This window comes from Trachurus trachurus (assembly GCF_905171665.1).
Source record: "Trachurus trachurus genome assembly, chromosome: 7".
NCBI lineage: Eukaryota > Metazoa > Chordata > Actinopteri > Carangiformes > Carangidae > Trachurus > Trachurus trachurus.
The window spans coordinates 5,820,333-5,834,677 of record NC_139901.1 but is presented as its reverse complement, the minus strand read 5'-3'; the positions used below and the strand labels follow the sequence as shown (position 1 = coordinate 5,834,677).

The 14,345-nt window shown below is 42.7% G+C and overlaps 1 protein-coding gene across 1 annotated transcript in view; it reads left to right on the top strand.

The window, feature by feature from the left end:
- The window catches only part of lama5 (laminin, alpha 5), a gene marked incomplete at both ends in the record, with an annotated part of 117,108 nt that overhangs the window by 31,606 nt on the left and 71,157 nt on the right, over positions 1 to 14,345 (top strand). Inside the window, 4 exons of the mRNA XM_083975716.1 lie at positions 9,679 to 9,796; positions 12,123 to 12,241; positions 12,775 to 12,945; positions 13,777 to 13,874. Of these exons, the coding sequence (XP_083831842.1) occupies positions 9,679 to 9,796; positions 12,123 to 12,241; positions 12,775 to 12,945; positions 13,777 to 13,874 (506 nt within the window). The remainder of the gene's footprint in view (positions 1 to 9,678; positions 9,797 to 12,122; positions 12,242 to 12,774; positions 12,946 to 13,776; positions 13,875 to 14,345) is intronic.

Genomic DNA, 14,345 nt, shown 5'->3' with positions numbered 1-14,345 from the left:
TGTCCAACCAAAAACAAACAAACAAAAAATGTTTCATTCCAGTCTTTGCGATCATGATGCTCATGATAGTTCTTCAGTTCTTCCAAGGAAATCTCACTAAACCACCCGTGATGTAACAGATGGTTGTTTTGATCCATGTCGGTCCCTGCTGATGGTTTTGGCCATTTGGAGCAGCTGTAAACACATTTACACATGTTCAGATGTAGCTTGTACAATGCTGGGAATTTTCAAGGTTGGAAACTTTCCATGGGAATTATATTTTAGTAATATTTTACTCAACACTCATGTTTTTGTTGTTCAATGACAGAATGGATTGTTCATTACAAGAATTAAAGTTTTAAAGTTCTACTCACAAATAAATCTGTTGGGATTTCAGGTTATGGAATGTCAATGTCAAAACAAAATCTTTATATTTATGTTTGGATGATGATACAGTTTGTTTCAAATGCACCAAATTACTAGTTAAGTCCCATAAATTCCCAATAATTCCCATAAGTTCCCATAATTCCCATGGAAATGTACTGGAATCTTTCCACTTTGACACCTTGTTCGGATCATACTTTGTTTAAACCACTTACAAATGTTTCCCAAGAGCCTCCCTGTTGTCTTGGGGGACAAATTGCTCCGCAGTGGAAAAGTCAAAGGCTCTGCTTTGATGAACAGGACGTTTCTCAACTCCTCACTGATTCAGTGAGACACATTTAAACTAAGGGGCGTCTTGTTTTAAACAGTGAAACTCGAACCTGTCAGAAAATGTTCTCACTGAAATCCAAGAGGAGTTGTGAGGATTGTCCCTCAGGAATTTTGTCCAGGAATTCAGTCGGAAAGACAGGGACAGTGCTTCTTCCAATAAGACACTGTGAAGCTCAACCTGTCTGTTTTTGGTTTAAATGCAGAGTGACCTTTGTGCACTTTTTTTGATATTCATTGCTTTTCTTTGTTGCCTCCATCAGAATAGTTTCCGTGCTGATGGAGGAGTTCAGAACTCGATCCTGAGAGCTGCTGAGAGCAGGATGTAGACTTGACTACATGTTTAGGGAGGTTTAGTGAAGGAAAGAGAGGTACAACACTGAGATTGACTTGGAATGTGAGGAATGACCTTCGCTCTCTGGAAGCTGTCCAAGCTTCACACACGCACACACACACACACATGCATGCACAAAGTCGGAGAGATACACCCACACCGACAGCAGTTGCCATCTCTCCAGATATACGCTGATAGACTGTACAAGGAATAAATCAACCTTTCAATTCTTTCTTCTACTGTGTGGATTGTGTTTGTGTGTGTGTGTGTGTGTGCACAGCAGCTGCTGCTCTGTCTGGCACCACTGGATTTTCCTGCAGAGACAGAGAGAGACAGATTACACGGCGACTGACAGATAACTGACAGATAATAAGAAGAGTCAGTGGAAACAGAGTGAATGGAGGGATTAGAGCCGTACAGGAAGGTTAGGAGGGCAGTGTCATTACAGTCCCCACTCTTCATCTTTATTTCTTCACACACTGACATCATCATCACTCACTCCAACCGCGGTGCTCCTGTGTTCCGTCAGTGAAGATGATTCTCCTCTGTGAACATGGCACATTTAGTGAAGGAGTTTATGAGGCATATAAGGCTGTAATTAGTCAGAATGTGTTAGCTGAGGTCTGGAGCCTTAAAGCAGAAGTAAGCATAGAGTATATAGAGTGTTTGGACCGAAACACGGGTCTGTCAGTCACTCTGCTCTGCTCTGAGCCGAGGAGAAAACTTTTCTTGTATCCTACAAATTTTATCCAATGAGGAGAGAGAACGGCATGAAGGGCTGTGTGTGCAGCAAGGGATGCGCGTGAATGTGGTGACGTAGGGACGAGGACCAATAGATCCATGACGAGGGCGGGGGCTGCTAACTCCATCGGCTGACAAGAAGTTATGGTGCGTTCAAGGCACCCCGTAACTCGTGTTTTTCCGACCTGTGTAGTTGTACCAGTTCGATCTGGTACGAGTTCACGGGTCGGAAGTTACGAGTGGCCGTTATAGTGCACTTTCACAGGTAAAACAGGTCGGAGAAACGCGAGTTGCAGGTTGCCTGGAACGCTACAAAGTCGTAAGTCGTGACTTGAAGCTGTAACTTACGGTTTCAAAAGCCTGCCTGGAACGCAGCTTTAGCCAAAACAACCGGATCGCTTACTTCTGCTTTAAGGAAGCTGAACTCTCTGGGCCCCAGACTTAACTTTTTTTTTTTACTAGCAGCACAGTGACCCCTAACTTAAAGGGATAGTTCAACATTTTGGCAAATTGGCCCATTGCCATAATCCCTATAGTTTTAGAAGTAGGTTCATTACCTTTAATTGTCGGTGCAAGCTATTTTTAGAACGGCGGAGCAGAGACTGCTTGCTGAAAAACTGCTCCCGATGGGAACACGCATCAGCAGTTTTGCATGAATTTACCTCTAAAACACTGTGTCATAACGTTCCATTATTATCTCAATGTCACAACTTTTTTTTTTGAGTTGTTGGATTGTGTATTTGATGAGTTTGATGAGGGAAACCAAGAAACCCCATGAGCCTGAACAGCTCATGGCTCTGCTTGGCCGTTCTAAAAATAGCTTGCACTGACAATTAAAGGTAACAAACCTACTGCTATGACTATAGGGATTATGGCAATGGGCCAATTTGCCAAAATGTTGAACTGTCCCTTTAAAATTTTAGGAGCGCAAGCAGAAAAAAAATAGATTCTTTGAGTCGCCCCTTCTACATTTCACCAGTGTTAAAAAAAAATTGAGCAAATTTACTGGTGGCACATGTGCAAGTAAATTGAAAATGACTGAATTTTAGGGGGAAAATGCCCCAATTTAGGGGCAGTCTGGAGCCCTAACTCTGATCTGAATTATTTTTACATCAGGTCCTGCTTTTCTTTGTCTCATCTGTGAATTTTCAACCAAACAATAGAACGCTGACATATACAATCATTTATAAAATCAGCAGTCAGTCTATTCTGGAAACACTCACTGCACCTCTGAAGTGGATCATGAACAGAGAGGAAACAACCGCTCCTTTAAATCTCCTGCTCACTCACTCTGTTCTTCACAGCATTGACAATACTCCCTCATCATTGTCTTTTTTTTTTATCTCTCTGCCCCCCCTCTACTCTTCTCACCTCCTCCACTTTTGGACACATTCACTAACACACACACACACACACACACACACACACACACACACACACACACGCACACACACTTTTTTCCTCCTCACGCCCCCAAGACGCCAGAGTAATCTGCCCATTAGCCTGGCTCAATGTACAGACATATATCTCTCTAATACACCCACCCACACACACACACACACACACACTCGCGCAGCAGAACATCTGTCTGTGCTGCGTTCACAGGCAGAACACAGGGTGGTTGTTAGTGCAGCAGTGTGAGAGCTGTGTGGAACTTTTTTTCAGGGTCATAAACTTTGTAAATGAATTTCTGTTACAATACACACAATTAGTGGCTATAATAATCAATATATTGTTTTATAGGCAATTGCACACTCTGAAACGTCTACACACACTCACACACACACTATGTCCTCAGTCCCTGGTCTTTCAGTAATCATATTATTTTCAGGTTTGACTCACATAACTTCCTGATTTCATGTCTTTTCCATTCACTCTGCGTTGCCTCCCCACTGAGATCAGTTTGCGTCTGAGCTCAGGAACACTTGATTCGATTTTGGTCCTGATCCAGATGTTGGAGTCCAGCCATTAGATCTTTATCGTCTTGAAAACTGAGACATTGCTTGAATCCCTGTAGGTTTGACGGAGAACGAGATGTGTTTGAACGTTTCAGTGATTTGTTTCACACCAAACGGATCTCTTTAGAAGCACATGTATTGTTCTTTCTGGTGATAAGTTAAAAGGTGTGTTTTCCAATCTATAGAGGTAAAACAGGGCTGCATCTAGTGATTGTCATTTATTATTATTATTTATTATGATCATTTAATTAGATTATTGTCAGAAAACATGCAACAAAACAGAGATTCCTTTGTCTTTTATTGTCCAACCAGTGTCACAGGAATCTTTGTCTCAACAGGACGTCGATCATCTCTTCAGGGTTTCCACTTGTAGAAGCGTCTCCTCCCTCCTCCATCCCTCCATCCTTCCCTCTGTCCCTTTGTTGTATTTCCCCTATCTTATCTCCATGGTTACCTGAGGCACTGGGAATGTGGTGCCACCAAGGAATGTGTACAATTATTAAACCAGCCAGGACACACACACACACACATACACCTGCATACCTCATATATATCTATACATTCAAACAGTATCTGCTGGCGTGGCGTGTTAGTTCAGTGTGAGTCAACAGGTTCACAGTTGGAGGGGGACTACTGTATGCAAGTACGGTCACCTTTTTCGCTACGCAGCTCCATCTACAGTTTCGGAGCGCAAATTTTCACTGTTGTAAAAACGTACCAAAATAAATGTAAACCTTGGTGCTGTGATGGATATTCTATGTAGACCTTTGAAACAGTCTGACTGATATCTGCAGCTAATCAAGTCAAAACACAATAGAAGCTGTGGCTGACTCTACTTTGCCTCAAGCTCTCTCCTGTCATTCATCCGTCTGTTACTACACATCCTGAATCACTGTGGAGCTGAGCACTTCCCCCACCTGTCGCTGAGGATGTGATAGGCCTGTCTAAATCATGACATTTTAGTTGACAAAATAATTGCCAATTGTGATTTTTCTGATCATTTGATGCCACGATATAACATAAGCCTAAACATATAATACTGAAGAGGAAGAGGAGCTATTTATTGGCTTTGCAACTAAATCCATGATGCTAATGTCAATAGATGCTCGTCAAAATGAAGTCATTGAATATTAGCAATGAAGCGCAACGTGATGATGTCATCAAAAGTCAAACCTCAAATGATGGGAAATGACAAGAGAATAGTGATGGAAACATGACACTTCTGTTAGTTTCATCCAGCTGTTTTTATACAGGAGGTTATGGGATAAAGTAACACCTGCTTCTTTGCTCCAGTGACTAAGTAAGTGCACTCTCAGCAGTGTCTGTTGCTATAGCACCAGGTACTCGGTCGAGGTCTTTGATGGCTGGGCTCTGTGCTGAGTTTTAAAGGTCTGACTTCCAACTTTAACACAGACATTTAACCCTGTGTAAAGCTTTAGTTTCCTCCTGTTCTGAGGCGACTTTACATCTTTTTTCTGTGTGGCCATTTCTGCAACATCTTCCTCACTGTCTCTGTCAGTTTCTCCCTCTTCCCTTACTCTGACCTGCTGCTGGCTGCCGGTTGCCGTGGTAATGGTGGTTTGATTGATGGGTCTCCACGCAATTCAGGGAGGCTGACCTGGGAGGCCGTTGCTAATCCATAAATCCTGTGGTGTGTCTGTGTGTTGCAGAAAAAAAACGGGGGTCAGCTAAACCTTTTGTTGAGTTTGTGTGTGTGTGTGAGAGAGAGTTTCTACCATGCAACAGACTGGCCCCCACTGAGAGCTGGAGACAGACAGCAGAGACAGAGAATTGTTTAGTTATAGATCTCCACGGTGACCACTCACCTCACCTGTATCAGGCAGCAATGGGATTAACTCCACATTTCCCATCAGGCTTTCAACTATTGATAGTGGTTGTATTTGTTTATTTAAAGGTTTAATAATCAGGGACAATGCATGCCAGAATTAGCCAAAAGGCTATTTTACATCTGCTGTCCCTGGACTGATGTTAAAGCAGAAGTAAGTGATCCGGTGGTTTTGGCTAACTTCCTGTCAGCAGATGGAGTTAGCAGTCCCCGTCCTCGTCCCTACGTCACCACATTGACGCGCATCCCTTGGCTGCACACACAGAGAGGACCGCCCCTTTATGCCGTTCTCTCTCCTCATTGGATAAAGGTTGTAGGATACAAGGAAAGTTTTCTCCTCGGCTCAGAGCAGAGCAGAGTGACTGACAGACCCGTGTTTCAGACCAAACACTCTATATAAGTGATTGCTGTCGGAAGATATAACTATTTAAGACTTATATTAACACAAACATTACGCTTACTTCTGCTTTAAGCAGCAACACCAACATCAACAAAAATGAATTACACAAGACATGATAACAAACTAGAAGGTTACAAACAAGCAGAACATAGACACTAAACACATTAAAAGCCATGCACAAAAAGCAACAGTAATACTAGGCAATTAGTATTAATTATCATTATCGTATGAGCTGCATGTTTGCTTTTCTACTTCAGATGTTCCATGTTGCGCTGAATCCATGTTTCTGAATACTGTATTTTCAAAATAAAACCAAACCAAAGGAGACGGTGCTCAGTGATAGAAAAGTAGTGATAAGTGATCAAGTGTCAAAAGTGTTTTGCTGATTAATTATTCATTTCTTATTAATCAACTCAGCTGCCTGGTATAATTGTGTTTTCCCTTGTATTTAATGTGGGAACAGAACATGAGGTTTGGCTGGTGTTCATTCTTGGATGTGATTGGCTGGATGGGAGTTCTGGTAAACTACAATATAGAGTGTAAATGTTGTTAAGTGCCTGTATGGTGAAAGGCTTTGTGAAGTTGCTCATTTTAATTACCTGCTGTCACAAATTCACCAAACCTGTGATGTGGCAGAGTCAGTAATAATGTGTTGATTATAACATGTTACATGTAGCTGCAGTCAGTGTGGAGGTCCCCAGAGGGCAGAAGGTCACCTGGTTCAGTCCCGTCTGAACCTCAGGTCAGACTTTCACCCTGGAATCAGAGGAATGCCTCTGGATTCTTCTTTCAATATCTTTGGTCCTGAGAGACATGGTGAGGCCTCACTTTGTGTTTCCTGTCCCACAGATCTCTCTCTAACACACACAGCATGTTTGGTTAAGCCTCTTCCAGAATCCTCCTGTCTTTGACTGGACGGCCTTTTGAAATAAAGTGAAAACTCATCGTCCCACTGACTGTAGTTTTCACTTGTTCTGATTGTAGCAGAAAAAAAGGTTTGAAAGACTGGACAGACAGCTGTCTTTTCTGTTAAATGACCTCAACCTCCCTCCATCATCCCTCCATCCTCCTCCTCCTCCTCTCATTCATCAGCCTGAAGCAAACTCACAGTCACACACACACTATTGGCATTCCACAGTGATGGAATAGCCTTACAGTAGTTGCTGCAGGTCTTTGTGTGTGTGTGTGTGTGTGTGTGTGTGTGTGTGTGTGTGTGTGTGTGTGTGTGTGTGTGTGTGTGTGTGTGTGTGTGTGTGTGTGTGTGTGTGTGTGTGTGTGTGTGTGTGTGTGTGTGTGTGTGTGTGTGTGTGTCGTCACCACCTTAACCAGACATGGCTGCATGTCAGAAGGAGGAAGTCAGGAGATCACAGTCTGAACTCTGGTGATGGATGATCAAAGAGCGTGTGCATGTGCGTGTGTGTGCGCGCGCGGGCATGCAGCCATGCAGCCGTACTCTTGGGGAAACAATGACAAAAACCTTGAGCTTGTTGTAACATGGGCAGAAAGACACATTTTTACTGAGACACACACTTGTACTTCACATATCATCGCCTGTTTGCTGTGAACGTGAGACACATGAACGAGAGCAACACAATAATGTGTGTGTCATCAGTTTAAAGAGATTGTTAGCTTTTTTTGGTATAGTAACCTTCACTGACAATTGAAGGTAAACCTCTACGACTGTGACTCCAGGTTCACTCAGTCTCTGACATGAACAGAAGAGTAGCTGTAGAGGTGGGACCCTGCAGGTCTTCCACTCTGTCCAGTTGCTCTGTATGTTTCCATCCATTTATTAATGCGAACAAAAGTGTGTTTCCATCTAAGAGCTTTAACTCCAATAAAATTCTGTGTGTAATGACGTCGCATGCTGTTGTACCGAATGCATTTCAATGTGTTTCGAATTCGTTTTTGCACTGAATCGCGAAACCGAATCGGCATGAGCCAAGTGTGACGAGCCGCTGGAGCCGTTGCCTTGTAAACCACTGAGCAATTTGAAGTTAATAACAAGGATCGCATCTCCCATCAAATGGTAAAAAAATGTTTTAAAGTAGTCATAAACAAAGTGCTTATGTGCAGACTAATCATCAGAAGACACGGCGTGGAAACACCTAGTGCTAAATGCTACACGACACCGGAGGCGACCTGTGGTTTGCGGCGACAGCTCTGGGAGGTCGTGGTTGGAAGACACTTCACGTTGAGCCTGTTGGTCCAGCTGTCCACTTGACTCTTTCTTTTTTTACTCCCACCATGTCTTTGAAAAGCCCGGAACACGTAGCGGAATTGATGGGCAGTACAAACTTTTTTAAGTCATGTTTAACTTAATGCACAAACTGAGGATGCACCGATCTGACTTTTTCGGTCCCAATACTGATACCGATATCTGGGCTTAGGGCAGGAGAGGTCTACAACAGGGGGTCTGTGAATGACCGATGCCCGATACTGATCCGATACCACTGTTAAATTAATAAACCGTATACCTTTCCATGTAAGTGAATGCTTCAGGCTTCACATAAACATTTAGCGTAGATGTGTACATTTACATTAGCAGCAAAAAGAAATAAATATCACTAGATCGCTGTAACTGTATTGCTGTGTATGATATTAATAAAAAAAGAAATGACTGGATCGGAATGCTGGATCGGCCTCATTCATCCAATATCCGATCCAGCTAATTAGTCAATATCCGATCCGGGTATCGGATCGGTGCATCCCTAATAGAAATGTGTGGATGGAAACATAGTTAATGAACTGAGCGGCCATGTGATCAGTGAAGTTCTGGAATCATGTCTATGTTATGTAGACTTGTTCGTCAGACTAGCGAAGAGAGATATGAAGGATCTCTGTGTGCAGCAGAATCACTGTCTCTGCACCATGGGGAGACGCCTGTAGTTTGCTATAATGTTATTATGCATCACTTTGTTATTTCAGTGTGTTCTGTCTCAGCCGGAGAGCAGTTTCAGGGTCGGACAGACAAAACAGTCGAGTTTGAGCCGCTCTCTGGCCCATGAGAGCAGTTTGTCACTGACTTCAGGGCCTTTCAGGAAATGAATGAGGGATGACAAGTGAAAGAGAGGAGATTCGGGGAGTGTGTTGAGGGAGCATCTGGTGCTCATTAGTGTCAGGCATCAGGAGCTTTTCTGACATGAACTCCCAACATTACATGGAACAGGACGCAGTAGATCAGACGTGCTGTAGTTGGTTTGGACGTGACGGCTCCTCAGAGAGAAGCACTTTCACAGGTCAGCTGTTCAGGTCGATTGGTTTTATTAGAGCCCAGCAGCTCATGTTCCCTTTTTTTTTTACCTTAATTGATGGTCTTTCTTTTCTCTTTTTCACCCCCCTCCCACCCAAATCTTACCTCACATTTTAATATCTGTCCTTTTTACCCCATAGCACTAACTTTTTACTTTTTCTCCAATTTTCTGTCATTTCCAACCTTTTTTCCCATCTTTCATTTCCTTTCTTTTTTCTGTCTTTCCTCCTTTATATTCCTTTCTTCCTCCCTTCCTTCTTTTTCTAATCCTATTTCACCATTTCTTTTTCTTCCCTTTCCTGTCTGACATTCTGCAATTTTACTTTCCTTTCCCGTCTCATTCTTTCCTTTCCTTAATTAGTCCCTTCTCTGTCTTGCCTAAATGTTCATCAATCAGTCCACTGAAATTTGATGTTTGAGTGTTGACAGTGAATGTCTTCCTCTGTGTCTCTGCAGCTTTTCCACGTCGCCTACGTGCTGATAAAGTTCGCCAACTCCCCCCGTCCGGACCTCTGGGTTCTGGAGAGATCCATCGACCATGGTCAGACCTACCAACCCTGGCAGTACTTCTCCTGTGAGTAGAAACACGCACATACATGTCCAGCTACACAGTACATACATGTGTGACCTGAGGGCCAAACCACGTCAGATGCCATCAGCATCACTTCATGCTCCCCCCCAGGGTTTGGTTTGAGAGTCTCCCTCTAATCTCAGAGCTGAACGGCGCCCCCCCCCCCCCCCCCCCCCCCCCCCCCCCCCCCCCCCCCCCGGGGACAGGCTGATTGGTGGATAGGTTTTTGTTGGTCGCGTCAGAGGAGGAAGATCATTACATCACCAAGCTGCCAGCTGAGTGGCTGTGGCAGCTGTCAATCAGATGGGCTACGGGGGGAATTCCAGGCATGTCCGCCAACAGGTTGCAGCTTGAAGAATATATGAGTAAAGAGAGGGAGTAGGGGGGGGTTGGGTCTACTTCACCTGTGTGTGTGTGTGTGTGTGTGTGTGTGTGTGTGTGTGTGTGTGTGTGTGTGTGTGTGTGTGTGTGTGTGTGTGTGTGTGTGTGTGTGTGTGTGTCATGTTCCCACCTAATGACATGGGATTAATCAGCATCATTGAAAGCTGCTCCAGGTGTAATAAATAAATACATCCTGAGAGCTGGACTGACGCTAGGTCAGATCAGTAGGTCAGCTCGTTCTCAGGCTGCTGGTGATGCTGATGGAACAACACATCTCCCCATGCTGCAATTTTAAAGCTTTAAAGGGACAACGAGGAGTTTCTATTTGGTTATTTAAAAGTCTCACGTTAATGTGGATGAATCTCCGCTACCCACACTTGCCCATTTTCGATAAATATATCGTTTTGTCTCTATGGTTATTTTGTTATTATTAGTGGTGGCGGAAATGCTGGTCGAGCCGACCAGCGTTTCCTTACTTTCGGTTTTGTGGCGAGTCATGAGAATAACGCCACCGAATCGCCGTTTATGGTCGGAACTACGACGGTATGTGATCGTCTTCGAACCTCTGACTTTAATTCTTGATGAATGAAAACATGAGTCTGTCTTGCGCCGGTCAAAGAATTTCACGGTGCGCGCGGAGGCTCATAAATGTAGTGTGAAAACGCTTCGCTTTTCCAAAACTCCTCGTTGTCCCTTTAATTTTATTGGTAAAAGATCTTATGGTTCCTGTGGTTTTTGCCACTGAAAGGGCAAACAAATAACATTTTTTGGTCATTGTGCACCTAGAGGGTGGTACAAACTGTGTGTATACCATGTTTGCATTTCCTTTGATTACCTTGCTTTCACACAGTAGCACATTATATTTTTTGAAGTGAGGTGTTTTCATGTGGCTGTGTGGACTTACTGTACTTTGCCTCTGCAACCAAAACCAGGCAAATATTGGCCCCGCACACATTTGGTCCTCGGGTGGTTTAATTTGACTGGACACCAGGGATCAAAATTTCAATTTATGAGATACTGTAATTAACTTTGACTGCAACATGTTGACTGTCTGCCCACAACCGCCCTGTCACATCGCTGAGGCCGACAGTCAAAGGGAGGACAGGGGAGCTGCAGGAGAAAATTGGCATCAGCCTACTAGAGCTGTCAGTCTCAGGGCTATTAGACAGTTTCAGTGTGAGTCGCTGCAGCTGGTCCAGAGCTGCACTCACACACTCTCCTGAAGGGTAACATCTTCCTCTCACTCCTCATTATTTGTCTCATTTTCTGTGTCAAGGACAAATCTGAGATGAATCTTCTGTGTCTTGTGACTAAGATAAGCTGGAGCATCACGTCTTTACTGCTCCACATCTATTCATTGAATAAGAAACCTTCATTCATACACGGTTGATGCTGTTATTTTGATGAACTATTTATAGTCTAAATAATGATTCATGAATAAATAAACTTGTATCAGACTTTTACAGCAGGTTATACATGTAAATGTACACAAAAACATCAAAGTTCAGAGGGCTTTTATTCTGAAATTCCACATCAGATTGGTCTGATTTTTTCTGAGTGTCATCCTGAGGTCGAGTACTATCAGTCTGACGTGGAATGGTACAGTAATAACTAGCAGTTTAAAAAAAAAATGATACTGTAAATGTATACAAAATACTTCAAAATATGCAAGTTCAGAGGGCTTTTATTCTGAAATCCCACATCAGATTGGTCTGATTTTTTCTGGATAGCAGAGTTACTGAAGTGTAACTCATGTGTTGACTCATGTCACCTCCACCAAACCCAGACCCCCCTCTAATTGTCACAGTGAGGTGTATCATTAGATACAACAGGATGGTTCATGATCATGGTTCCTAGTCTGTGGTTTTAACTGATTATAAGCTTTTCTTTTTTTTCCCCTCCCCCTTTCTCTGTTTCTCATTCATTGTGTGTGTGTGTGTGTGTTTAGCCTCTAAGAGAGACTGTATTGAGCGATTTGGACAGAGTACAATCGAAAGGATCACCAATGACAACGACATCGTCTGTACCACAGAATACTCACGTATTGTACCACTGGAAAATGGAGAGGTATGTTTCAATCAGTCAATCAATGGACAGGAAAATGATCAACAGATTATTATGATGATAAAACATTTCCAACTACTCAGTCATGAGATTTTGCTGTATTTGGGGGCATTTTTCACTAATGTCTGATCTTGTTTGGATAATATATTCACTGAGAAAACAATTGCTAGCATAATCAATAATGACTATGAGTAATTTTATATAATTAAGACCTAAATATCTTCAAGATGTCCATTCGAAGGCTTAGATATGTGTCATTTATATTTCAAATTATTTATTATTTCTGTAAATCCAGCTCATAAAGCCAAAATTCTGTTTCAAGAATGTCATTGTTTACTGAAATAACCATTTAAAAATCTTTCATTGTTAAGACAAACCCACAATATTATGTCAATACTGATGAAATCATGAAGTGCAGAGGATATTTTGTGCTTGATATCATGCCTCCGGTGCTCACTAGACTTTCCCAGGCTGTGTTGTTTATATTTTCACATCAGTTCATCGGTCAATAAAAGCCTTTGTCCTCTCTGTCTCAGATTGTGGTGTCCTTGGTGAACGGCCGTCCCGGGGCGATGAACTTCTCCTACTCACCGGTGCTGAGGGAGTTCACCAAGGCCACCAACATCAGGCTGCGTTTCCTGAGAACCAACACACTGCTGGGACACCTGATGGGGAAGGCTCTCCGTGACCCCACGGTCACCCGCAGGGTAAGGCTTAACTCATCATGTTTCAGCACTAATATGTTGATTATGTTCTTGAAAAAACTATTCAATTACAGTAAAGTAACTCATGAGTGTAACTCAAATTGGATATTTGTAGCTCTGTGAAAAATGTTTTATTGGTACACATGTTCATTTTCTGACTGTAATTGCAATGCGATTTTAATGGACACATTTTTTTTTTTTTGGTTATAAAAAATTCTCATATTAATGTGGATGAATCTACATTACCCACACTTGTTAATGGGTCCATTTTCGATAAATATATCATTTTGTCTTTATAGTTATTTTGATATTATTATTACTGGTCGACTCGCCCAGAATTTCCTAGTTTTGGTTTCCCGGATGCTGCCCGGCGGGTCATGGGAATAACGCCACCGGATCGCCGTTTATGGTCGGAACTACGACGGTATCTGATCGTCTTTGAACCTCCGACTTCAATTCTTGATGAATGAAAACATTCTTGGCAAATGTTTTCACTTTTGTCCGTCTTGCGCCGGTCCAAGAATTTCACCGTGCGCGCGGAGGCTCATGGGAAATGTAGTGTGAAAACACTTTGCTTTCCAAAACTCCTCGTTGTCACTTTAAAAGTAAAAAAAAAATGAAATATGAAGACTGGCACCACATCTACATCTACTTATTTTAGCTTAGCTTAGCTTACAGTGTTTTTAGTCTTTTTCAAGCTTTTGTCAGGTCTTGGTTAGCCTGGCTTAGCATAAAACATAAACAAAATCCACCTAACAACACTTTACAAAGAAGAAAAAAAACTTGTTTATTTGGTTCAAGCTTCTGATAAGTACCGTGTCTGTGTTTCTACAGTATTACTACAGTATCAAAGACATCAGTATTGGAGGACGCTGTGTGTGTAACGGACACGCTGAGGCCTGCAACGCAGAGGACCCCAACGACCCATACAAGTAAGACAAACTTCAAAGGGCTACCACACACAAACACACAAACAGAATCAGACACCGATCTGTTTTGTAATAACATTTATGTAGTGTGTGTGTGTGTGTGTGTCAGATATAAAAATGATTTATGTCAGGACTGGGAGTGCAGTGACTCAGAGATGTCTACTACTAAGTTTTTATCCCCGAGCCGTGACTTTGATCTGGAGCATTAGGCTGATTATTCTTGGCTGCAGTCTCATTTGCTGCCAGTGTCAGGTAAACACACCTGCATACCTGTAATGCAAATGAGAGATTTGTTACAAGTCATAAGCCACAAGACAGACCAAAGGAGAACTGGAAAGAATGATGGGGGGAAAAAATGAGATGAACAGAGTTGACAAATGGAACAAAGCCTCAAGCTCCACTGATTGTGTGACCGGGTCGACCTGCTGCAGCTGATTGTGTATCAGAGAGCAGCGGGCCAAGCTGTGGGAAAAT